Genomic DNA, 27,917 nt, shown 5'->3' with positions numbered 1-27,917 from the left:
GTAACCTTCTTTAATCTGTAAACACTGTAATGGTAAGAACCATGAATGTCTTCCTCAGCACTAACCCTAACCCTAAGTCTGTCACTTAGAAATGGCTCAATAAAATATTTAGAATAAATGAATAAGGAATGAATTGATGCAGGAATTTCAAATAATGGTATACTATTAGGAAAGGGCTCATATACTATTAAGCAAGGGTTGACCAAGTATGGGGTTACTTTTTCATTATTTGTTATTGGTATCCACAAATATACTTTAATTATTGGGAAGTAGGTTATATCCAGCCATAATATATCAGCATGCTGTCCCTTGTGATTGACTGACTTCTGGGCTGTGTCCTCTTATATATATATATTGTAAATCATCTCTATTAAGAAAGAAATATTTTCATTGTCAAATAGTCATACTAATAGTCAATTGTCTAGTTAGAGGGGAATGAATGTTTAGATAACTAGTTAAATTATCACTTTATTATTAATTTGCTATTAATTATACTTCATGAAGAATGGAGGAATTCAATATACTATAATACACCCTCAAAGTTGCTTTAGAATAATAAAGTGTGTGAGTATCCTAAAATGTAACCTAGTGAATTATTAAGAAAAAGCTTTTAAAGTGACTAGTTCAATCTGTCAGTTCCCCTCCTTCCCCAAAACTAAGGTACTAGAATAAATATTCTATACAAAACACTGTAGATCATTTAATCATCAGATTACTTGAGGAAACCCACTGTAGAAAGACAAATGAGGGAGGCAGGCAAAGGGAAATAAATGAGCACTCACTTTGTGTCAGAGAAAATTGCAGTAGGCTCTTCCCTTAGGAGCAGCCTTTAGCATTCATATTTCCTTATGGTATACATCAGCATCTCCAGAGCCATAAAATTTCTGAATGTCTTTTTGATGACTAAACATATTTCCTTCTTTAAGGCATTATTCTGAAGGTACCTGGTGCTTTATTCTTTGTTTAGCAAGACAAGGACATTCTAAATTAAAGAATGTTTATGTAGATAATAATGGATATTTCAGATGAAGATTTTATATTTTCATTTTTCTTTTAATATATATGTTGCCTCTAATATCCAAGTGCAACTTAGAAATAAAGAATATAGAGTTTTAGTCTAGACACCCCATCAGAAACCATGTTTCTTTATTAAAGAGTTATGGTCTCCAGTACTTTAAAACTAGTGATTTTGGAGAGTGAGCCAATGTGTCCTTTTTTCTCCAGAGGGAGGGCTGTGTAACCCCATGATGCTTAACTCAGCAAGACAGTCGCCTACCTGTAAAGTGGCAGTGCCTCTTTCCCTAGGCCCTGATGGTCACTTCTGAAGCCTTCATTTCTTTAACTTAAAGTGATCTCCATTGAAAGCACACATTTCTTCTTCTCCCTTTTCCTGGGAGTGTTTTAAACAGCTTCCTGTCATTTAAAGCTTAGTGGATTGCTTCTGATCTTTCCTGCAGAGTAGACTTGGATGGCTGATACAGAAGCCCTGGGAAGGAGGCTATGCCTTCAGCAGGGAGGACATACATATGCAGAGTAGCTGGGTGTGCAGAGGAAGCCAGGGAATGAGAGGACTGGGGCATCACCAGTGCCAAAGAACCTGTTTTGTATTTTTGTGAACCCATTTCTAATTTTTATAAAATCAGCATTAGTTTAGTTTAGGAAGTAGGTCACTGGTAGCCTGCCCTCTGGACTCCATCTTGTCTCTGGTCCTTTCTTTCTCTTTCTGTTTCCTGGCTGCCATGAACTGAGCAGCTTTACTCTCCCACAACCTTCTGCCCTAATGCTTCTGCCTTGGAGCCAGCTGAGCATGGGTCATGGGCTGAAACCTAGTCTCTATAAGTTGATTTTGTCAGGTATTTTTCACCACAGAGAAAAGCTAATAAACACATACCACTAGAGTAGGGAAAGGGAACTGGGGACTGGGGAGGAAAAGGAGAAGGGAGGGAAAAGGAGAGGTACTGACTGGGGAATGAAATTTGCCAAATCATACTGTTCTGTTGGGTGCATGTAGAGTATGTAACAACAAATCCCACTATTTTGTATAATTACAATGAACTAATAAAAAGGAAAAAATGGAAAAGAAATGATGTTTGGTTTGAATTTGGCATTTTTCCTCTCGACTTTAACAGTATCCTATATATTGTCCTAAACGAAAGCAATACTATTGAGGGAGCATGAAACCTTGATAAATTGTTGAGTCTATTTGTCTCAGCAAAAGTTATTTCTTGAGTAGATAAAGATACTTTTGAACATGTTCACTTTTCTTTCAGGTCACAGGGGTTCTATTTAATAAATTACTTTTCTCAGGCACTAATAGCCACCTTTATTTATTTAAAAAGGTTAATGCAGCTTTCCAAAGTGTCTAAGTTATTCCCAGAGAACAATTTATGCACTGAAAAAAATCTTTTTTATTTGGGAAGTGTCTAAATAGGGAAAAAAAAAAAAGGTGAGGTACAAATTGAAGACAGAAGATTCGGTGGCTTATATCTGAAGAATTTTTCTCCCAAGATTTATTTATATGAATTGATTATAGATCCCTGACTATCCCAGGTGAAATTTCAATACTCCTTCCCTTCCACCCCAGATCATCCTATTATTTTTCTTGTTTTACTTTTGTTCACAGCATTTATCACAAATACACTCTATACTTAACTTATGGAGTTTGCTACTTTCTGACTTCTTTTACTGGAATGTAAGTTCTACACATATGAAAACTTTTCTAATTGCTACACTTCTGCCCCCTTGACAGTGCCAGGCACAAACTAGCATTCAGTCATTAGTTAATAACTGGATGCAAGAATAAATCTACATTGATCAATTCACCAAGTAAATATCAAATTTCCATTTGATCAGTGCTGCATGCATCATTTTCTGGAAGGCAGTTTCACATATGGTTGGGGTGCTTTCTGGCCCTGTCTGGCCATAAATCCTGCTTCTCACATGAGTTGGCTGCTTAGACCTGGGAAATTTCCTTAACTTTTCAGGACCTTTGTTTTCTTTCTCCCAGAATAAGGAGAACAAGTTACCTGTTTCATGGTTATAAAATAGGTATGAAATCCTTAAAACATTCTGGTCAGTCCTTAAACATCACTAGTGTTATCATAAAATCAGTTTGTGAAAAGAAGCATATTCTTTACCACTCATCGCCTAAATGAGATAGAGTCGTGACACTTATGTAGATATTAAAAATATTTTGCCACAGTCATCTGAATCATTTAGTTCAAAGCATATTTAAAGCCTATATTATTCATATAATTTACTTTCTGAAAATTAGCATGGCATTCATTTTATTTATTTAACAAACTCCAATGAAGTCAAACAGAGTAGTGTAATAATTCCAAAGGTCCGGCTCAGTTTTGAATTCTGCTCTGCCATTTAGTAGGTCTGTGACCCTCGGCAAGTCAATTAAAATCTTTAAACTTCAGCTTTCATATTAGTAGTGTGAGCAAAAATAAAATCTGTGTAGTAGTTGAATATTAAACACAGCACCGTGCCTGATATATAATAAATCTCAATTAAAAGAAGGTTAAAAGGTTATAATAAAATACAGAGAACAGTATTTATAACAGAACTGTATTCATGTGTATAAAATTTAGTGAGTGAGAGTTGGAAGTAAAATTATATTTTTCAGACTCCAAATTCAATCCTAAATAAATAAATTTAAAAATCATATTTTGGAAGAAGTTATCTTTGGAAAAGCAAATTTGAATGAGAAATGATATCCTATTTGACAGCAAATCACTTAGCATATGACTTCCTTCATGTTGCTAAATATAAATATTCCATATTGGCTGCATTAGTTTGCAGTCCCACCAGCAATGTATGAGCATACCTTTTCCCCCACATCCTCGCCAACACTTATTGTTGTTTGTCTTCATAATAGTTGCCATTCTGATTGGAGTGAAATGAAATCTTAGAGTGGTTTTGACTTGCATTTCTCTAATTGCTAGTGATGATGAACATTTTTTCATATATTTGTTGATTGATTGTACATTATCTTCTCAGAAGTGTCTCTTCAGGGCCTTGGCCCATTTATTGATTGGGTCTTTTTTTTTTTTTGTCTTTTTTTGGTGTTTATCTTATTGAGTTCTTTATATACCCTAGAGATTAGTGCTTTATCTGATGTATGATGGGTAAAGATTTGCTCCAAAAATGTAGGCTCTCTATTCACCTCACAGATTATTTCTTTTGCTGAGAAGAAACTTTTTGAGTCCATCCCATTTATTTATTATTGATTTTAATTCTTGAGCCAAAGAAGTCTTATTAAGGAAGTTAGGGACTAATCCTACACGATGGAGTTTAGGGCCTACTTTTTCTCCTATTAGATGCAGGGTCTCTGGTTTTATTCCTAGGTCCTTGATCCACTTTGAGTCGAGTTTTGTGCATGATGAGAGATAGGGGTTTAATCTCATTTTGTTGCCTATGGATTTCCAGTTTTCCTAGCACCATTTGTTGAAGAGGCTATTTTTTCTCCAGTGCATGTTTTTGGCACCTTTGTCTAATATAAGACCCAGCTATATAAGGAGGCTGATTCATAGTGGGATAGGGAGAGGGAGCATGGGAGTCTAGAAACTCCAGCATTTTCTGGAGATAATTGGGACCCATCATAAGGAGCAGTGGTAAGGTATGGAGTAGATACTAGATATGTGTGGGTGCAGTATTCAGAAACAAGCTGCTCTCTTCCTAGCAATCTTCCAGAGACTCCAAAATGTCAGGGCTGTCTTATTCTATTTTCAGTGTCTTGAGGAGCTAGACAATGATGGTATAGATGTGGTCAACAGAACGCAAGTGTGGGTCAACCATTTGTGTGAGCCTTCTGTTTATGGACTGTCCCAGGGGCTCAGAACTAACCAGAATTATGTCTGTTCTTCCCAAAGTCATTATGCTTGTGACTGAGAAGTATGTTATAATGCCGAAGGAAGGAAGCTCCTGTTGACAATATATTTTTCACTCTATTTTTGAGAGTAAATTCTTGCCTTCCTTTCCCACATCCTCACCAAAGTGACTTTGTTCACCATGAACTTGCTATTCTAAAATGATGACACAGAAGCAAGATGTATTTCCTTCCTTTTGCTAAAGACTTGATTAATTATCTAGGGCAGATCTTTAATAAAATACCATTTTCACCCTAAAACCCAAGCTTTTAAGATGCACTCAATTGTTTGTATAAACCTTTACAATTTTATTTTCTTCTTGTTTTTATGCATAGACCAAAGCCACCAACGTCAAAGACTTTTTTCCAGCACACAAACTATGCTGTGAGAGCAAGTGGGGCCCTTCTAGAAGGTGTTTTAACTAATCAGGCCAATAAAAGGGCATCTAGGAAAATACTTATTAAATTTGAGACTGACTGGTATTTTAAGGATTAAATATAATTTCCATTTATTTGTCCAACCTACATTAACATCTTTAAAACCAATTTCCATCACTTTTTCCTGAGTTCCATGTTTTCACACATTCACATCAGACCTTATTGCTCATCAAGAGCCATTATTAGAAGATTCTGATCTTCACCCATACTGTTTTCCTGGTCTCCCTTTTGATTTATCCATGTATTTCCTGAGAAAATTATACCCAAACCATTGAATTTTGAGAGGCTGGAGTAGTCTTGAGTTCTTTTGCTAAGAGAAATTTTTTTTGACATTACTTGGTCATGAAAAGATTGAAAATTCTCTTAGAACTGTGGGTTGAGTGTTGGATCCTCTGACCTTAAGTATGTTGATATTACAAATGACCAGCTGTCTCTAAATTGGTGAGTCTGCTTCACTCACTGTGCGGCCAGATGTTTGGTTTGAGTTCTTCCTATTTATAATACCCTTTTTCTGTTTCAGTCATTATGATTTATACCTTAGCTTTTCTAGTACAAAAGTTAGACTTTCTCACCCTTAGCAAACTGAAACCTAATAATGAAAATAATATTAAAATATCATAACCAAAATCTTTGCTTTTGTTTTTGTTAATTATTTCTGATAATCCATGGGCCTTCAGTGAGCTTTGACTACATGGTTATTTGAGTAAAACTTTATAATTTTATTTTCTTTTGGCTTTCTATGCATGACACCCTTATCCAAAAGTACATTGAGATCAGCCTCAGTCCTTCCAGCACCTTGGAGTGAAGGCTGGTGATATCGACATCATAAATAACTCTTTTCTAGGTGCTGCAATGGAACAAATAGGGTTGCTGCTGCTTCTAACAATTAGAGTGCTTCCGGTGTCTGCTCAGTTCAATGGTTACAACTGTGATGCCAACCTCCACAGTAGATTTCCTGGTAAGTTGGAACCTAATCTATGCACTAATTGCTCCTGAAAGGAGTGATTATGTTAAAATAGTAAATCATTTAAATACATAGGGAAGATGGGGGTCTCTCCTTTTATATTAAGCAGATATTAACAAATGCAAATGACAAGAGACATTTTTCTGGAGTTGTAATTTATACCCACATTAACATACAAAGTGTTCATCAAAGTTAATATTATTATAATGGCTGTTCACGAATGTAAAAAATATTGACTGGTAGGTAGTGAAATTGGGGAGGCTAATTTCATTCAAAAATTTGCTGGAGGACTTTTTTATCTGCAACTAGATTTATTTAAGAATAATGGTTAAGAAAATGACTGTGAAATATTATGTGACACCTTCAAAATACTCTGTCAATGAAATGTTGGTCATCATCAAAGTACACAGGTCAGCTGCAGAATGAATTTCACAGAAACCCATTAAGTTGTGACAGACATGAGATTCTGACCCTATTGGTGGACATATTCCCCAGCTTCCTAAAATCTGCACTCAGTGAGAAAGTTCTGCACATTGCATTAAAGTGTTTGTCATTTTATATTAACTAGAGTTATAGAACCATGATTCAACACTTATAAAATAAAGATTAGGGAATCAGAAACTACTTTTCCATGTCTGTCATGCAAACTGAATACCTTTGGCCATACTGTGCTTTCTCTAAATCTGCCTAAGTCCTGTTGGAGCATGCTAGCACAACAGCACACCTGCGTGGAGCAAAGGGCAGGGAGTTACAAGTGAGATTTCTACCTCAGAATAAATCCTAGCTTGTTTCTGAATGATGTCCTAAGCCCAGACCAAGTCTAAGTTTGTGGCCTGTGAAGTAAAATAGAAGTCATGGTGGGGAGCACTTAAAGGTAAGATTATAAAGTGTGCTAAGAGTCATTAATGGTTCTGAATATCATAAACTAATTCTTTTTTTACTTGTTTTATTATGGAAAATTCAAGCATATAAAAATAGAGATTTTTTTTAAAGCCCTCATACTTATCATCTACCTTTATCAATGATCAACATTTATAAATTTTATTTTCTCTCTATTTCCTCATTACTTCCATCCATGGAATATTTTAAAGGAAATTTATTATTCATACTTCAGTGTATATATCTGATGGACAAGAAATTTACTTCATGTATACACCCAATATTTTTTAATAATTCCTTGGTATTTGCTAATACTCAGCTAAGTTGCCTCTAATTTGGTGGCTTATTCAATATATTTCTGAGACTGGATTTCACTGATTGCAAACCCATGGTATCATTCAGCACATTCCCTTTTGTCTGTGTAGCCTGTAAATTAATTAGAGCTAGAGGCTTGGGTAAATGCAGGTTCAAGTGTTTTGGCAAGAATGCTTTGTCTATCATACCATATAATGACAGTGTTCTGCTTTTATTTTGTAGACCTTGGAGAGCCACTGGGTCTTTTTTAAAGATACATTTTAAGAGGTTGGATGTGCTCACATTTTTTTTTTTTAGAAAACAGACATTGGGAAAAGTGAAAAAACAAAGAAGAGACTAGGAGCAGACAGACTGTGAAGGCAGGGGTGGTAGGAGCAGAAGGAGGCAAGTTCATGAGGTCCTCAAGCTGGACTCAGCAGGACTTGAGAGGGATTGGATTAGGAGAGATAAGAGGAGGGGAAGACCAGAGGATGCATTGAATTTGAACAACTGGGTGTTGATGCTGTTAGATGACACCAAAAATATAGGACACTTGCATGCTTCAGAAAGGAGGTTTGGGTTTGGAAATCATAGCTTATAGGTTTTTTTTTTTTTTTTTTTAAGAAAGAAAGTATAGTGGCAACTTCTATCCAATAGTAGGAAATATGTACCTAAGTCTGAGAAAGGAGGTCACAACTGAAGATAGCTATGTGAGAGTAGAATTCCTTGTTGCTGTGTGGGCAATTAATAGAGGGCAGAAAAATAAAGGGCTTCAAAAAGACAATATAGACAACTTTTATGGCAAAGGAAAACAATGATCAATCTGAATCACAAATTGAAATGAGAAAAGTGTATTTGAGACTAGAGATTCCTGAGTAATGGGAAAGCATTCAGAGATTGGAAATACTAATAAGGAAGTAATTGATGAAAAGAGCAAAGAAAATACAGAAGAGATGAATGATGCAGGTAGGGGAGTCAACCTTGGCAAAGTTCCAGCTGTTTCTTTGATTTAGGAGAGAAGGAACAATGAAGAAACAGGCAGAAGGAGTGAGAGGTGCTAATCATTGTCCCCTCCTTATGCAGCGGGAGCTGGTGGCCTTCAGAGGAATGGGGCCAGAGGCCCACGAAGGGTGATCAAGACCTGCTCCTGTGATGTGTGGGGAGAAAGCTAAGATGTAGAAAGTTTGCTCAGCAGAGAGGATTTAGCTATGTTCCAGTTATATGTATATGGACATGCGAATAAAACATATTGAACAGCCAAAGAGTGACTAGGATAGCAAGTAGAAGTGCTTATCATGGAGAATCTTTAAAAATGATGATAAAGTGTTCATTTATAAATTTGCAACAAAATCACATTGGATAGTTAGAATATGTGGATTCTACAACTTTGCCCCAAACACGTATTGCCAGAATCTCTGAATGTATTGATCAGATGAACTAGTGTATATTATGGTTAAGAACAAGTGATAGTGTATTCGGTTATCTTCTGGTATCCATTTTTCCAAGTAAAGCACAATTGTATGTTGGGGAAATAGGATTGAAAACAAAATCTTCTCCCAATCCCCAAATCTTCTCTATCAAGTTTGTAGATAAAGAAACACTTTTATCATTGAATAAGCATTAAACTCAGAATGTGATGCACATCACAGGCAATAAAGAAAAGATTGCAAAGACAGAAAGAAATCTCACCCTTTTATATATCCAGGCAGATGCAGCCCATTATATATATATATGTTTTCAAGATTAGCAATAACTGGTCTTCAAGTAAAACGACATGACAGCACCATTTGTCACATATCCTAGATCCACCTGGTAATTGGGGTGACCATCTGTGTTAGCTTATTGGTTTTATCCAGTAGAAAAATTAACTTCTTATGTCTTTATGACAGGAGGTAATTTTTCACTTTGAAGCAAGGCTCACACTAAGTCTGGCTCCCATCTTCTTACTGGGAGATATGGGTGCTATTTTCCTTAATGTTTACAGTTCTAAGGGATGGTTCCCTGGTCCTTGAGAAAGACATCCTGGGTCATAAGGTTTATGAAAGTCCTATCTTGGTTTCAAAAAGGATTTATTTATATTTGAAAGAGAGGGGAAATTATTTACAAATTCCAAGTTCTCCAAAGTAAATGCTTTAAGAAAAGACAGGGGGAGGAGTTTTTTTTTTTTTATTTTCAACAGGGAAAGTCAAACCTCTTATTTTAATTTGAATTTTTCTTTACAAATATTAGCACTTTTAGGGCTAATATTTAGTATTATCTGGCTCTGGCAACAAATAGCCAAACTTTCCTAACATGTATACAAAGATACCCCTCACACCATTGTTATAATTAAAGATTTGTATTTAAAAAAACAAAAACCTTAAAATACAAGTACAATTAGAATTTCCAGAAGAGGATTTAAGTTTTATAGGTATTATTTAATACCCATTTTTTCTTGCATGTTGTGTTCAAGAAGAACAAAATGAACAAATAAAGCCTAAAGGTTAATTGCTCATTGCCCTCTTGACTTTTTGGCTTCTGTTCCACTGTGATGTCATTAGGAGCTCCACAAGCTGCTCAGACCCTGAGCAATAAGGCAGAATGAGAATGAGACTGGCAAAGGAAAGGGGCTATCTAAATGCAAAGCAATGTTAATAATGAGGAGAGTAATCATCTCACCCTATCTGACCTTTGCTGTTTCTTGGCATTAGAATTATTTTCTTTAATTTCCTTGGCATTTATTCTTGGGCCAAGATAACCCCTATGCTCTAATTCATTTAAATTTAAAGAGATACCCTCTAACTATAAAGGTAGTTAACTCTTGCCTACCGAAGCCAATAGCCAGGAAAAGCCTCATTCTTCACTGAAATTATAGTTGTACTCTTCCCTGAATAAAACTCAAAACAATTGACTATTGGGGTACCAAAAAGCTATTTGGCCAGGTAAAACCTACAGATAAATGCGCTTGGACACTGTAATTAATGGATGTCTTTTGACACTAGCACCTGATTTTGGACAGCAATGATGTAGGAGACTTAGTCTAAACATGCAGATCTCTATAGAGTTATTTAATGATACAGATATGACCAAGGGGCAAGTGGGTTTTTGGTGACAGAGATTTAATTGCCTGACACTGTCTTATGATTAACTAACATAAGAAGCCCATTTTAACTCTGTGTTATATAACTTGTAATTTGGTTTCTATTTAAAATAACACTAATAAGGAAGGAAGCAGTATGCTCCATATATTGAATGGTAGGCATATCACAGAATTCTCTTTTACTCCTCTCAACAAATACACAATGTTTTTTAAACCTCTCTTTACAGTAAGGAATTGAGGATTAAAAATTGCTTCTAATATTGCAAAACTAGAAATTGACAAAGCTATAAAACTGGAACACTGTCTATCAAATGCTGAAGCCTAAAAATAAACTTTGAATGGTAGTTTTTTAAAAAATGATGTAGGGATGGAGAATCTCAAAGGAAACCTCCATATTAAAGAATCTGAAGTCAAGTAGCAGGGCAATTTGTTTTCCTTTTCAAGACCTGTTTGACTAAGGGAATATATAGTAACACCTAATATTTCAATGAAAAAAAAATAAAATAAATTGCAAGGAAAATAAAATCAAGAATCATTAATTTAATGGATAGAATTCATAGGTGGGTTAGGAAAATGAACTAATTATGTGTTAGACTTTGCTTAACCATTGCATTGTTCTCTGCCCAAAGATGAAGTAAACATGGAGAATGAAGTAACTGTCCCAGGTATATATCCTGGCCCTCTGTGCAGACAAGAAAGGCCTGTTCTCCTACTTGCGTGCTCAGTGGCACTGTTTTGGCCTCTAAGTTGTCAGGAGGATGCCTGCTTTCTGTCTTGCACATGTAACTACAATTTCTGTCCAGATGAGACAGAAGAACTGATTCAAGCGGTGATGACTGAACAAATTCTGAATAATCTGTAGTGATAAAGTGTAGTGAAGAGAGCATTTAGCAAGTGCAGTGACTGGATAATTCAGGATCCATACTCCACTGTATTTTAATGAAACTATTTATTGCATGAATCTTATACTTCCTCTGTACAAGTAAAACACACACACACACACACGCACATACACATATTATTTTTTTCCCCTGTCCCTGAAAAAGATGACCAAACTTTTCTGGTTCCAAAGTGTGGAGCAGCTAGTATGACTTTAAGTCTGCAAAGTTTGCCTCAGATTGCATATGAATTTCTCACAGCATTGAAACAACAGCTTGTATTTGCTAACGAGAAACAGATGTTGTAATGAAAAACTAAGGTGACAAGAAACCTGTTCAATGTGGAGAGAAAGCTTGAATTCCTAATCCACTTCAAATTCATCAGCTGTTGGTATTTTGCATAGATGAAATATCAATACCCCTTTAGGACTTCTTGCTGTTTTAGTACCGAAATCTCAATCTTGTATAAAAACTTGGTGGGAGGAAAGATAAGTTTAAAAATGAGCTAGAATAATGCACATAGCATCTGTTCTTAGTCAATTTGTAAGCTTCTGTAGTACAAATATCACCATGCTCATTTTAGAAATAGAAGCAGAAAATATGTATAAATTACTCTTAGAATCTACGAAGATGGTATAAATTAGTATTAGAATGTTTATGGAGCTCAGGAAATACATTATTGCCTTATGAAATTTTCTATGTCACTCTTCAGCATACAGAAGTTTCCTACTATGTTGAATAGGTTATTGTTTATACTATCAGTTTTAAACCAATATTTCTCTTAAATACCTGTGGATACAGTATATCCTGTTTACATGATCCTTGCATCTAAAAGCATATTGCCTCCACCTGCTGTGGACCCTCACCCCCAGGGGTCCCTGTGTCTTCTCCTTTATTTCAGAGTCCCCAGGGCAGCATCTCACACATGGCCAGGAAGTAGACACTTCCTGGGGACTCTTTGGCTACAGAGGCACAGGCACTACTATTGCTACTGGAGTTTCTTGTGAGAAACTCCTCCACTTGGCATAGCTGGCTTTTAAAGTGGGCCATTGAGCCTCACCTACTTATTAAAGTGCTGTGATTGTGGAATGGGGTAGAAATGTGAGCAGGAGAAGACGGATCCTCTTCCCAGTTCTGTTGCACAGGTTGCCATGGGAGCACTGAAGTAGACTGACTTAGGATCCATTTCAGAGACTTTTATGAGATCTCTTTCACTGAGATTTAAAACCAGTTAAGTTCTCAGACAAGGAAGGGAGTTAGGCATGATTTATGTCTCTCTCCATCCTGTCCCTTTTATATCTGAACTTGTCCCTCTTGTGAACATGTGATCATACAAAGGTATTTGATGGGTGTGCTTAACCTCTCCAAGTGGAATCCACCTAAGAGCTTCTGTCCAGTCAGAATACATAGTTGTGACTTAATCAATTGACTGAAAGACTTGTAACATCAGCGTCACCTGGGAGTTTGTGCAAAGCAGAAACTCAGGGCCCCACTTCATATCTAGTGAATTGGAATCTGCATTTTCACAAGTTTCTCCAGTGATTTGTTTGCACTGTTAAGTATAAGAAATATATTTAGAGCATGGTATTCATAATGGTATTGCTTGCTTTATGAATGAAACCACAGTGTTTGGGTCATCCCCACCTGGTAATTATGTACTTGTTCCTACTAATGGTAATAGAAATCAGCAAAATATATCACTGTTAAGGGGAAATGTTTAAAGTCATCAATACAACTGATGTAACATAACTACTTAACAAAACTAATACCAAGACTTTAGTTTTTTTAGTTAAAAAACTAAAATACCTAAACAAATTGCAAACATCTGCAAATTTCCTAGATTTAAATGGAGTTTTTTAAAGTCATAGAAAATTTTGGTGATTAAGAATATTGATGTTCATTCCAAAATTTGAAAACAGAGGAATCATCTCAGGCATTTGGCAAAGGACAGAAAGGAAATATGAGCTCTGGGCAGTCAAAATGAACCCACCTCAATTGTGTGTATATTCTCAATGTGAATCTTGGAATTTGATATTAAAGAGTTAGACATCATGAACACTATTTATGAAAGAATCATAGTAAAAAGTATTTTAGTAAATATCTGCCAAGTACCAAAACCTAGAGTTCTCTGTGAGTTCATAAGCTAACAAGAAAGCAAATATCCACTCCCAGATAAAATGTAAATGATATAGTAGACTCACAATTGAAGTGACATGGGACAGGACACAAGAGGATGATTGCACTCTATCCTGATAACTAGGGGAAGTCTCACTGAAAGGCAACTTTGATACAATTTTTCTGGTCTCAGCTTATTTCTATTTTTACCTGAGTGCTCTCATGGCTAGTTTCAAAGTTGTTATGCTTAATTGTTGAAAATACTGAGTATTTATAATTCTCAAATTTATGTTTCTTGCTCTTTTCTTTCCCTGACATTTTATACTCATATTTCCAACTACTTGCTCTACATTTATGCTTGAATGTCCTCTCAAAAAACTAAGCTCATCAACTTTCTCATCCTGACTTCTTTGTCCTCAGAAATAATTCACTCAAATGCCAAAGTTAGAAACACGACCATTAATGACACACCTTCTCTTCATTTCATTTTTAATCAAATTCTTGTCAAATTTAGCCAGTTGGAATTACTCCATTCTTTCCTAACAATCACCTCCCAAACACCTGTACTCTACCCATACAGGGTTTGGTACAGTATATTTGATACTGTTAACAAGCCTTTACCATTTCCATATCAGGCTTAGTTGCAATTGGCTATTTTCCTCTGCCTCCTCTATTCAACCAAAGCTCCTTGAATACTGGAGTATCTTGTTAATGTTTTCATCTTCTGTTTGGCACAGAGACTTACACATAATATGTATACAACAGGTGCTTTTCTTTTGAGTAATTTGTTGACATGAAATGGCATGTAATTTGGGACATTTTGAACCAAATTTTGGGACATTGACATCTTTGTGTTAAAGAAATACTTGTGCAAATTGTATGATTAATTGAATTGATCTGTGTGCTTATTATTCCATAACATAATCAAAAAATTTAAACCATCTAATGCTAGTGAAAGGAAGTATAGGTATCCCATTAACAGTACTTAGATAAGGTGAAAATGTTTCCATGAATCAAAATCTAATAGAATCTAGCTTCATTAGGATGTTGCTGGATTTAAGCAAGTTGACTTTGAAATTGTTGAAAGAACAAAGTTAGGTATGCTTATCAGATAGATGTATGATATGCTGCAAATATGTTGTCTGAAAGTGTGTCTTAAGGAGAAGGTGGGAATAATGTTTCTAGGAATAGGACAACCAAGGATAAAGAAGTTGTGCAGTATCTTGATTTACATATATGGAATGGGATCCATCTCCTTGGAATCCCATTTACATGGTAACTTTATTCTACGAATCTCAAAGGCAGAACACATTTTCATACATGATAAAGTAGATGGTTGGCAGTGTGACAGCTTATTTAGAATTAGCATAATTTTAGAAAATGTGAGACAGACTAACTATACCATTTCCTGATGGATATATGAGTGGAGTATAGAACATTATTTTTACCAATTTGATTGAATATTGTATTCTAAATATTTCTATAAAAATAGCTTGGATAAAAATTTCAGGGCAATATATTGCCATTTTGGCAATATAACTACATCAGCTCTGTAAGCAGTTCTGCAGCTTAAATGCATTTGGTATCTTTATACCTAAAATATTAAAAATCATCCTCTAAAGATATGTATTTCTTTATATTTTTGTCATTAACTTGTACTCATTGTTTAATACTCAAGTATTGTACTAAGGAATGTTTTAACTCAGGCCAGTCATGGACAGTAAAAAACTCAAAATATTTAGCTGTTGAAAGCAATGGTTATTCAGTAACTATGAAAAAAAATCTCTTCTTTTGGCAGAAATTGTCCTTTGACAACATGAAGTATCATTTTTTTCCCCTCAAAGCCTCCTAAATGGTAAAGTTTAGCTGAATTAATGTCTCTAGTATCTACAACCAGGAGAAAAAAAGAAAAAAAATGTGTTTCTCTCTGAAGGCTAGTAAAAAGTCTTTAGAAAACTGGTTTAGAATGGATTTGAACAGATCTTTTTTTTCTTACACTGCACAAAGCCTTTAATTCGTGACCATATCTTCAGGTGGGATCAGCCTACGGCAGATTCAGTTCCAATACAGGGGTTACAAGTCTTCAGTTGTAAAGCAGAAAGCAAAAGAGAGCTTTACATTTGATATTGCAGTCATCTCCATTTGTTAAGGTATTCTCAGCATCAGTTAATCCCATCCAACAGAGGTGAGGAAGCTGAAGTTTGGGGCTGGTTTAAATTAAGGATAAAGATAACTCTTTTTGGTGACATATCTCTTTTCGGTGACATATTTATTGATATGTATTTACTTTATCATGCAGTGCAATTAAACTTGTTCACTGAGCCTAAAGCAAATTCTCAGTGAACTCTCTAATAGCTGGGGATTGGATTGGACACTCAGGTAAACATTTTGTTACCCTGAAGAAACTGTTTTTTAAGATCATTTTGTAAAGGTTTCCTCTGATCTTTCTTGTGCCTGCCACATGGTCTCCTTCCCTGTCATTTTTCCCTTTACATATTAAATCCTAATGAAAATGAAATTGTCTGGCTCCCAATCAGCCTGAGCATATTTCATTATTCACACTTCCCCTTACATAGCTGACTTCTATTGATACTTCAAACTAAAATCAATGCCATCTTCTTCAGGAAGGCATTCCTAACCAGCTGGTCTAACTAGGTGAGCTTGGCTTTCTCTGCCACCTGAAAGCTCTCTGGATGGATCTTTCTGTCAATGTGGGCCACTTTAATGTGTCTTCTCCTTGACTCAGATACACTTCAGAACAGACACAGGACCACTACTTCTCTCTCTTTTCTGATTCTGAGGATTGAACCCAAGGATGCTCTGCCACTGAGCTATATCCCTAGTCCTTTTTATTTTTATTTTATTTTTTTTTAAATTTTGAGACAGGGTTTCACTAAGTTGCTGAGGCTGGTGTTGAATTTGTAGTCCTCCTGCCTCGGTCTTCCAGTCTCTGGGATTAGAGGCCTATACCACTTTGCCTATTTCTGGATGACTAATTTTTAAACCCTCAGTGCAATCTATTGTCCAGTAATTATTGAGTAATTAAGTAATTACTCGTGGAGTGCATCAGTGAATATAATAGCTTTTTTTTTTTCCTTCTGTGACTTTCAGTTTACTGGAGAAATATACAAATGTTTTAAAAACAATATGACAATGTAAAATAAAGTGGCATACTTTTGATTTGTGATCAGGGGAATCTTTGGGAAAAGGAAATGAAACCTGAGACCTAATAGATGAGTAAAGTAACTTAATCAAGGCGTGGGGATAGAGGAGTGTTTCAAGCAGAAGAAAGCACTGTATGAAGGTCTTGTGCATAAAGCTGTGTCATGATTTTTTAAATGCTCACAGTACTTTACTGAGGAGTAATGTATACCTAGTAAAATGCACCAATCTGAAGTAGTTTGTACCATCTTAATGCAGTTTGAAATTTTAACATTCGTATACATGTATATTACCCCATCCAGAGGAAGATAGAGAACATTTTTATCTCCCCTCAAGTTTTTCTTGAGAAAATTCCACCCTAGGAGATAACCACTATTTGAACATCTATCACTCTATCACTCTGTGGGATGCTTTCAGATAACTGAAAGACACTCAGTGTAATAGATAAAGGGAGTAGTGTGGTAGGAGAAGGAGTGAGAATGCAGTGCTGGACAGATGGCAGATCATGAAGAGCCTTGAGAACCTGGCTCAAGATGTGGACTTTGAACTAAGTGAAAAGAGTAACTGTTGGAGATCTGAGGGAGAAGTGGACATAACTGCATTAATGTGTTAACAACTGTACTAAGCAAAATGGTTGAAAGTGGAGGTAAAAGAACCAGTTAGGAAGTTAATGCAATGTTCCAGAGGAAAGATAATGATAATGGGCCCAGGAATAGCAAGTAGAGGGAGAAAAATCAATGAGTTTAAGATGTAGTTTAAAGCTTACAGATACTCAAAAAGCATTTTTTGAAATGAACTATACTATTTTAGGAAAGAATATCACTTAGAAATAATAGTTGCACTGCAACAGTTAATGTTGCTAAAGGGTATAGAGATATTCCCCCCCCCCCCAATTTAAATGCTATGTATTATTTTTATAGTGATAAAATGTATTCTTAACTAATTTATCTCATTTTTTTTACTCATAAAATGAATATTGCTTGAAATTTTCCATAATACCCAGCCTAGTATTTGCCTTTTGTTTGGGAAAAAAAAATTCTGTCCTTTTTTATGTATAATTACAATGAGTTTAAACCTATTACCAAACATAGAAATTTATGTACATACTTATTTACAGCCTCAAAATATGACTCATTTTGCTGGCAAAAAAATGTATAGTGAAAAAATATTCCAAAGAAATATGATTTTGAACATTTCTACTGTTAAATTAGGGCTGAATTATTTAAGCAAATTAATTCTATGGTAAAAATCTTGAATGACATTTAATTATTTCTTAGTGAATTTCCTATTGTTTGCCCAAAATATGTTTTATTTGTTTGAATTTCAATCAAGGTAAATTCTCCAAATAGTCAGTTCTTCTTTGTGTTCACATTTTGAAAAGCTGAAGCTTGCGTCAGCGTCTTTATTTAAAAGGAAAAGCAGAGTTAGAAGGTGGTGAGGTTCCTGTACTGGGTTTCCTAGCATGCGGTAACAGAATACAACAAAGTTGACTTAAAACAATAGAAATTTATTGTTTCATGGGGTGGTTTACAACATTGGAAATTTATTGTCTTACAGTTCTGAAGGCCAGAAGCTCAATATCAAGGCAGGTCCGTGCTCCCTCTGGGAATCTGGGAAGCATCCTTTCTTCTCTTCTCAGCTTCTGGTGGTGTGCCAGGACTGTCCTGGGTGTGCCTTGCTTCTGGATGTATGGCTCCAACCCTGTCTTTACCTGGTGCTCTCTCTCTGCCTGGTCTCCTCATAGTAGTTCCTTTTATAATGACATCAGTGTTATTCAATTAGAGGCCCATTCCACTCCAGTATGACCTTCTCTTCACTTCACTAATTAAACAACAACCCCATTTCCAAAAACAATCCGAACAAGGAGGGGTTAGAATTTCACTATAGTTTTTGGGGGTGAGGACACAATTCAATTCATAGAAGGCACCAAACTGGTAAAAGTGAAATCTTCTGCCAGTGAAGAATCCCAAACTCTCTATCATATGTGGAAAAATAATTAAAGAAGTTATGGAAAGCTGGTGTGTGTGTGCGCGAGCGTGCATGCGTGTGTGTGCATTCACTCACGCTTGTGCTCTATTCCATAGACCTGGGATAGTTCTTATTCATGGAGTCACAGAGAACAATGCAAATTATGCTTTACATTTCCTGCCTACTTCATTCCTTTTTTTTTTTTTTTTTTTGGCATGCAAAGTCATTAGAATTTTCTTAGAGCATGGTATGCATTTCTGTTCATAATATCAGCACCTATTTCTCATCCCCTTTGTCTAATGTGATTTAATATAGGACAAATAAAAAGGAATTACTCTAATTCCTCTAGATGGCTTTTGTTTTTACATTCTGGATAAGATGAGTTGTCAAATACCAAAGTGCCTAACAATTTGGTTTAGGGTGGATTTTAACTGCTTCTTTTTTCACTTGGGAAAATGCATCATTTGAACTGAATTTCATTTTAGACAGGTGATCTGAATAATTCAGTTACTCTAGTTCTGAATTTCCTCAGTAACCTGCTTTTTTTTCCCCACTCAATTCTTTCAATAGTACTGGACAGACATTTAATGCACACCCACTGAACAGCAGGCACAAGGAAACAGAGGTAAACTATAATCTCTACACTCAAAAGAGCTCTCCTAAAATAGCCAAATCAAAGACTATTTTTTCCTGATCACTCTTCTGATAACTTGCACACTGGATTATGATATATTCAAGTTCAGAAATGAGTTAGACTAAGATGATGATAAATGTATCATGGTTTGTAAAATTTATTCGTGTACTCTACTGCGCTTTTTTATGTTTTTATTTCAGCTGAAAGAGACATCAATGTCTACTGTGGAGTGCAGACTATTACGATGAAGATTAATTTTTGCACAGTACTTTTCTCGGGGTATTCTGAAACAGATCTGGCACTGAATGGAAGGCATGGGGATTCCCACTGCAGGGGGTTCGTCAACAACAACACCTTCCCAGCAGTGGTCATTTTCATCATCAATCTCAGCACCTTGGAGGGCTGTGGAAACAACTTAGTGGTAAGATTAGTGTGACACTGTGTGCTAGGTCTAGGGTCATAAATAAAAAAAATCTTACCATTTCATGAAATAATCAGAAGCCTAGTCTATCTTCCAAGAAAAAATTGTGATAAAACTGGACACATCACTTTCTTTTAACTTCGAAGCTTTCATTCCCAAGTATACAATTCTCCCTTTCAATATAGTTATGTTTATAGCGCATTGAGAGTCTGAGGTCAGCTGTGCCTCTCTGAACATCATTCTTTGGAGTGAATGACAACCATGGGCATTTCTCTAAAGTTTTTCATTAGCTCTGTGCTTCATGGAAGTATGTGATCATGCAGTGTTGCAGTTTGTTTGGCTGTGAACCACTTGGCCTATTGCTGAAGTGACCTTGTTCTGAATGATTAAAGATAAAATGAGGAATTTGAACTCTTCTTTTACTCTTCACTCTCATGTTCACCATTGAATGAACAACCTCATTGCTTTATGCAAGAGGGCTGCCAGTGTTGCTAGTGTGAAGTTCTTCCTTATGTGGGACTGTCCTTAGCATTTCAAAATGTTTAGCATATGCATTCTTACATGGAATGTTACTAGCACTCTTCTCAATCATTTTGCAATTCAAAAGAGTGCTTTGAGATTTTCCATACCAAATGAGGACTAGCAGTCTACACCATTCATTTATTTATTCATTTGTTGAACCAAAAATAGAATTGAATAAAGAATTATCTTTCCAGAGAATGAAAATTAGTTGAAGTGAATGTATTGTGATGGGGGTATTAGTCACACTGAAACTAGGTTTGTACTATTTTTTTACTTTTCTTGTTTAGATTATTGGTAAATCCTACCAAAGACAGAAATTGGGATGTAATGTGCATGACCACTTTGCCCACTAAAAAAGGAGGCCTTGGTTTTTACTCTTCACAATTATTGTTTGGGATTAAAAGGGAAGCCTTGGTTATTCTGAGGGTATGGTTTCTAAGATTTTGTGGGAGCTGGAAGACAGGGAATTTATTTGAATCTCCTTCTTTATCTTTACCCAAAGGGCAGTTAGAATATTGTGCCCACGACGGCTTCCAAGCCTGCAGGTTGGGTATTGTTGACTCTTTTTATTAAAAACGTTTATTCATCTCTCTGAGTTGTGTGCAGAGAGGTTATGAAGTGGGCCTAAGGGAGAGAGAAGCAGGTTGATTATTGCATGTCTTGTCTCCTTGTGGAGGGAGGGAGCCCACGTGGAGACGTGGAGACAGCAGCATTCCCCTCATCCCACCACCCTCCAAAGCCTTTCCTTTAAGGATTCAAGTCACCTTGTCCAGCTGCCTAGAAAATAATCCAGGTGAAAAGCCAGGAAAACTGTTTCTTTCTGGGTGTGCTTTCACATTGTTTTTAAGAGCTGAAGAATTCTGATATAAAAATTACTCTGTGTGTGTGTGTGTGTGTTTGCAGACAGAATAGGTATACTTAGTGATCTAGGCCAACAGTGGGAAGAGGGGAAGTTTTGGTTATTTTTCATTTTGCATCTTAGACGTCACCAGCTTTGGAGTCTGTTCCAAAGGCACTCTTCCATGAGAAAAATTAAGTAGACTAGTAAATCACTGGATTAGAACAAAAATATTTTCATTCACAAGCATTTTTGCCCCATGGATGAATTAGCTAGATGATTGCCTCAGCTTTCTCACGTGCTGTTAGGTTCACACGTGAAGTTTATCTAACCTATTGCTGGAAATTAAGTATTGCAGGTATCAGTTAGAACTTAAGTGCCCTATTGTATTTGTCATGGTGGGAGAAGAAACTATACCTAAAGTTCTCTGGTCTGAGGAAGATCAGAAATATTGGTTATTCCTAAATCGCTGGTTCTTTGATTTTAGTAGGATTCTATAATCAAAAGAAGGTTGAGCAGTCCCAAGAAAATACACACAGAGAAAATATCTTCCTCTAACTACTGAAGTTCATTAACTCTTTCCCCAGAAGGGAATCAGAATCTCCATGAACCACAGAGGAAGTTGCTGGGAAGAGTAATCCTCAGAAAATTTGGGACTTTTATTTATGTGTTCAGAAATTATTTGTGAGGCCTACAGTGCTGGTGCTGGTTTGAAAATGTGAAAGTGGACAGGACCCAAATAGTCCTGCTCACAGAGAGCTCTGGGGATGTGGAAGGGTTCTGCCCAGTGATCAGGATGCTCAGGTGCTATACCTGCTGCTGTGATAGAAATAAACCCTATATGTGGGGGATTCAGGGGCAGAGGATGTTAACCTGGGAAGATGAGATCCTGTGGAGTAAGGTATAGCACGGCCAAGTGGGGAGGGGAGAGGTAGCAGAAGACCTGTCCACAAAGGCCAGAGCAACAAGAGCTTGGGACAGGAGCAACATTGCTAAGAGTGGGAGCCTGCAGACAGGACACTAATGTGGAAACAGGGTACAGTTAATAGGGAGGACCAGTCACACTATGCCAGAGTGTCTTTTATTTACTCATTTTAGCTTTCTGATATGTATATGTATATATATATATATATATATATATATATATATATATATATATATATAATCTTTTTCCTCTCTCATTAATAAAATATGAGTCAAGTGTCTGGCAAATATGGAGGTTTCATTTACTTAAAAGATATTTAATCACTTATAAATAGCATTATGTTATATAATTTTAAAACCACAGCATGTTACAGTTGAACCAGAAGCTAGAAATGATTTCATCTAATGTTTCATCTGCATATCAAGTGCCTACATTTATATATAACCATTGAATCACTGAACTTGGTCTTCCATTCTAACAGGTGTCCACAATTCCTGGTGTCAGTGCTTATGGAAATGCAACTTCAGTACAAATAGGAAATATTTCAGGATATATTGATACTCCAGACCCACCAACAATCATCAGCTACCTACCTGGACTTCTTTACAAATTTAGTTGTAGCTATCCACTGGAATACCTGGTTAATAACACCCAGCTTGCTTCGTGAGTTCATGTTTTATTCTTGCTTTCTCATATTATCTTTGTGTTTGGGTCATTTCTTACTTTTGAAAGACTTATAAAGTTAGCAGGATTTGTTGAGAATAGCCAAACTCAAACGAAGTAATGGAAGCCATATTAAGTCTGATATCCATCCACTGATCTGTCTGCCTGTCTTATATTTTCCTTGTTCCAGTTGCCTAAGAGCCAGGGTTACTTGAATAGTTCTGACGGTTCTGTAGTGCCTCCAATATGTAGGGCATTTGGTTACCACATTATTGGTCCTGCCTGTCCTTCTGCTATATGCTCTCACTCTTGGGTTCTGCTGCTCCAGATGACAGAGTCTCCATGACTTTTTCAGAGGTGCACAGGCACCTGCAATTTTCCAGGAATGTGGCATGACCTACAGACAAAGAAAAAAAAATTAAGAAAAAAAAAAAAGATTACCGATGTAGAAAGAAGCATCTCACACTCGGTCCTCCAACCCTCACACAGAACACATTCCTCAGCTTTACTATCCACAGAAATCCATTCATTTATTCAATCAATATTTATAACACATCTAGCTATTTGCTGATGCAGTGTTCTAGCAGTGAACAAGGTCAAGCAAAATTCCTGATCTCAGAAACTTCTAATGAAATTGATAAAAGTATATTTGTATCAGATTCAAGTTCTATGAAATCGTTGTTTTTTCTTTTTCTTTTTTATTTTTGCAAAAAGTCTCATATCATAATGCAAAATATAAAAGATCACTTTATAAATAGAAAAGATCATAAAGGACAATCTGTCCTTTACTTGGTCCTCTTTGCTTTTTGATTATCTTTTGATGATTTAAATGGTACACCTACTCCAGGCCTACTTAAAAGTATGTCAGACTTAGTTTATAACTAAAACTTTTAATTTAAAATCCTACCATTGCTTTCCCTCTTCTAAATCTGTTTTAGGTCCTCAGCTGCTATTTCTGTGAGAGAGAACAATGGAACATTTGTCAGCACTTTGAACCTGCTCCTTTATAATGTAAGTTGATGGGTGAAGGGTGTTATTTTGCTTTTCATTGTTTTGAGGAACCATTTATGTGAATGTCTTTTATATAAAAATCTACTGAAAGTCATATCAACCCTATTATATTTTGGTAACATTTGCCCACCTTTACCTCTATTTTCATATATCTTAGTCATAAAAGTACAGTAGAAATTCCATTACATTTTCTAAACATTGATAAATGATTTAAATTTTATATCAAGAATGTGATTCTGTAATAGTTTATCCAAGTGTCTTTCTACATTTCTTTGTATATTTTTATTTATGTATATACCTGTGTGTATAGCCATGGTCAGGGTCAAGATTTGGGGAATAATATTTTTGTGATACAGATGTATGGAAAGTCTGAATGATACTTCTCTTGGAGACATACTTGGTGATGAATGTGTTAATATTTTCAATATGGGTTTTGGTGATGACAATTCTGTCACATTCGAAATAATTTGGATTGATGACACAGCATTGTCTAAACTTTTGTCATGTAAATATCGATAGTGGCAGCAAAACGTGAAAAATACATGTATTTCTATTTATAACTAACATTAATCCCCCAAATGATATTTTCATGTTGATTAAAAAATTTTTATTCATACATTGTAAATGCCTGATTTAAATATCAATTTTTCAATCTATCAACCAACATTTTTGTAAATTATGAATCTGATTTTTGCATTATTATTCATGTCATCATGGCACTGAGTTATAATTCATGCAACTGATTTAAAAGTCAGTGCTTTATACTTTGAATATAATGAGCTATAAATATTGTAGTAGGACATTTTCCAAAGGCATTTAAAAAAATCGTGTTTATAAGTTTGTATTCTGACACCACAGAGTTCTAAACAACAAATTAAAATGTGTTGGAATGAAGATTGCCTTTCTGTCATTTCTAAACTTTCCTCTGCAAAGAGAAGCTGCCAAGTTACTTGGTTCTATAATACTCAGTAAACATGTGCCCATATTCATTCCTGATATGGCCAGATATTTATTACTGTAGTGAGCAATATTTATGTAAATAACCTTAAATTGGAACATTTCTATTGATTTATAAGTGTATTCTCTGAGGTAGAATTGAGGTAACTGGTTTGGATTCAATATTATTTATTATAATTGAGATCAAGATGAGAATTCCCAGTCTTTTAAAAAGTGGAACATATATCCACATGGCATTTAATGATGTCCTTATATTCTGTGAAATTAAACTATCCTTTCACTAGAATAGCAGAATATCCAAATGTAGGAGTATGGCTTCAAGGACAAGTTTATTAGAAATGGCATTGTAGCCCTATTGCTAACGTGACATCAATTCAGAGTTCCCGGAATCTTGATGCTAATTAGAAGTCTATCATTCAATAATAACCTTCGTATTTTAAGTCTATGGTAAGAGGTAACCATTTTTTAAAATTTCAGATTATAAATGAAATAGGTGGTGCCAAAATTCTCATTTTAATCAGTTTGCAATAAATTATTATTAATGGTTGAATTAAAAAAATAAATCAAACTTTAAGTTTTTACTAATTAGGTATTGAATAAAATTCAATAATTTCCAACAAACTAATTTAAATTTTTTAAATTAATGGATTTTTAAGAAAGTAATTTTAGTCTTGTGTAAATGTTGATCAAAAAGTACAGAACTCTCCCATATCCCCCTTTGTCCTTACACATAATTTTCTCTTTTGCTTATGTCTTGTGTTAGTGTGAAATATGTTACAATTAATGAACCAGTGGTGATGCATTATTGTTACCTAAACCCATAGTTTACATTTAATTTACTCTTCCTGTTATATGTCATATGGATTTTGTCAATCATATAATGACATGTTCATTATTGCTGCTATCCTACAGAGGAGTTCCTCTGCCCCAAACTAGTTTTTTTTTTTTTTTTAACAGAGTACCATCATAGTATTTTGCCATGTTGGAAGACATTAAAATATTACCAATTCACAGTAGAAAAAAAATATAATTTTACTAATTTATCCCAAACCATATTTATTATTTCTTTGGAAAATAGCATTTAGTTATTTACCCTCAGGAATGTTGAAAAGTTATATTACATCCTAAATACAGGATGTATTCTTATTCTCTGGTTTGTTATTTTGAGAGGAAAAGTTGGGCCCAATTTAGATGTAGCACAATGTTTTTATTCTTATGTTTACTAGAATACAGTAAATTTACTCAGGAAAATTGTATTTACAAATAATAATAATTTATTGTCAGTGAAATTTCCATATATTAAGGTGGTTTGAGTTGAACTGTGCTCTTATGTTTGTGCAAGGTAAAAATGATTGCTTCTCTTTCAAAATGGAAAGTAAGGATGTCTTGCATTTTGAAGTGCACCTAAATCTTAGTATTTTCTGAGTGGGTGGTGAAACAGCAAATATGAAATAGGGTTGTGATAATTATGGATAGTTTTTAAAAGTTTGAGAAAACTAAAATAGATACAATTGATTTTAGCAACTGTGTAGTGCAAATAAGAGAAAATAACTAGACCTCTTAGGAGCAATTTCTGGAGAAAAAAATCATGATTCATGATTAAACTACAATGGGATCACAAATCATTTGCAAATGGCTTCACAGTATATAACTTGTATAAAAGTAAGCATTCTTTGGGACAATACTGATAAAACATAAAATGAAGCAGCAGTCTAGTTAATGAAGTGCAGTTTACTTAGAGACTTTGAAAGAGGGAACCAGAAAGATATTAAATAAATATACTAACTATCTGACATCTTTAAAGGAATTGTCATCATTTATCACAGAAATATAGGAAATAATTAGAAATACAGAAAATAATATAGAATGTTAACCATTTATAAGTGTAACATAGTTCCTCGTTTATCTGGCTTTATTTGGGAATGAAATGTTCTATATGAATACATTTTTTTCAAAAGCAAAGCATACAAAGTATTGTTAACTTAATTAAAAAAAATCAAACTATGTTGCTCTTATCCCAGCCTCCTAAAGACAGTAAGCTTATATTTTTTCTTTCTTTGGTGACTTTCAAATTTCATAGTGAACATTAAAAGAGTTCTTTTGCTGCAAAACAGCAATAAATTTAGAATTACTAAATTTGGGGAAAACAATCATTCTGTAACTGGAATGATTTGGCTGCTAAAATTTTGAGATTTTAATTTTTGCATTTTACAATTTTCTGTTTTTTGATTTTCAAATTATAGATGCCACTTCTTAATATCTAATTTACTGCTTTAATCTATTAAAGATTGGGAAGTGATATAAATAAACTCCCTAGGGTTGGTCTAAAATAAAGGTAAATAAGTTAAAATAGGCCTTTTGATAAGTAATCACTAAGAACTTTGGTGTAGAAACTCTGTGGCATGTATTTTGACAACTTGGAGAGTGTGTTGGTCTGTTTTCTGGTTTTCAATTAAATTTCAAATTGCAGGCAAGTGAGTTGAGGAAAATGCAAGATTACCATAGGTTTAAGTTCTACCAACCCAAAAGAAAGGGCTTAAATCAAAGCAGGTATACTTTAAATAAACTAAGCATTAGCCTCTTTATAATCTAAAATAATGGAACACTAATTTGGATAAACTGAACATTGGCCATTGAATATTAAACAAACTGAATTAAGCCACTGACAATTGGATGTAATTTAAACACAATGGACATTAGCTATTAAACTATGGAAACAAAAAAAGATTTATGTATGGAAATCAACTTGTTACCTGAATATTGTTTAAGAGATCTTCTGCTAAGAATCAGAATTAAATGAATCCTTTTTGGAGGTGGTTGTATTGATTTAGCTGTTCTTTTTTTTTTTTTTTTTTTTTCTGTAACACTCTTTTAAGTGGTAAATGTGCTATTGTTGGGAAGCTAATGATACATTATTTATTACTTCATTATTAGGATTCAACCTACAGTCAGCAGTTAATTATCCCAAGTATAGGATTACCTTTGAAAACCAAAGTATTTGCAGCTGTTCAAGCCACTAATCTGGATGGAAGGTATTTTCAAACTTATCTTTTGTTGGATAGAACATGTAAGTCTCCTGAGTCATAAAGTTAGCTTATTCATTTTTAAATTCAATTTAAACACTACTGTCATTGCCACACCATTTAGGCATGCTTATAAAAAGAAAGAGCAAATTACAAAGTCTAAGGGGTAACACTCATTTTATGTCATTAATTAGAAAATAACAAGGCTTCCCATAAAGAAAGGAGGATATGACTGGAAGAGGGTGTGGGGAAATCTTAGGGGATGCTGGAATG

The 27,917-nt window shown here is 35.0% G+C and overlaps 1 protein-coding gene across 1 annotated transcript in view; it reads left to right on the top strand.

Moving 5' to 3' along the window:
- Positions 1-6,163: 6,163 nt before the first annotated feature.
- Positions 6,164-27,917, top strand: part of Zpld1 (zona pellucida like domain containing 1) — a 36,417-nt gene continuing 14,663 nt past the window's right edge. The window contains exons 1-5 of the mRNA XM_027943269.2: positions 6,164-6,269; positions 19,485-19,705; positions 22,472-22,653; positions 23,592-23,664; positions 27,556-27,653. Of these exons, the coding sequence (XP_027799070.1) occupies positions 6,164-6,269; positions 19,485-19,705; positions 22,472-22,653; positions 23,592-23,664; positions 27,556-27,653 (680 nt within the window). The remainder of the gene's footprint in view (positions 6,270-19,484; positions 19,706-22,471; positions 22,654-23,591; positions 23,665-27,555; positions 27,654-27,917) is intronic.

The sequence above is a fragment of the Marmota flaviventris genome, chromosome 8 (assembly GCF_047511675.1).
Source record: "Marmota flaviventris isolate mMarFla1 chromosome 8, mMarFla1.hap1, whole genome shotgun sequence".
NCBI lineage: Eukaryota > Metazoa > Chordata > Mammalia > Rodentia > Sciuridae > Marmota > Marmota flaviventris.
The sequence above is the reverse complement of the archived record's forward strand: the minus strand, read 5'-3'. Positions and strand labels throughout refer to the sequence as shown.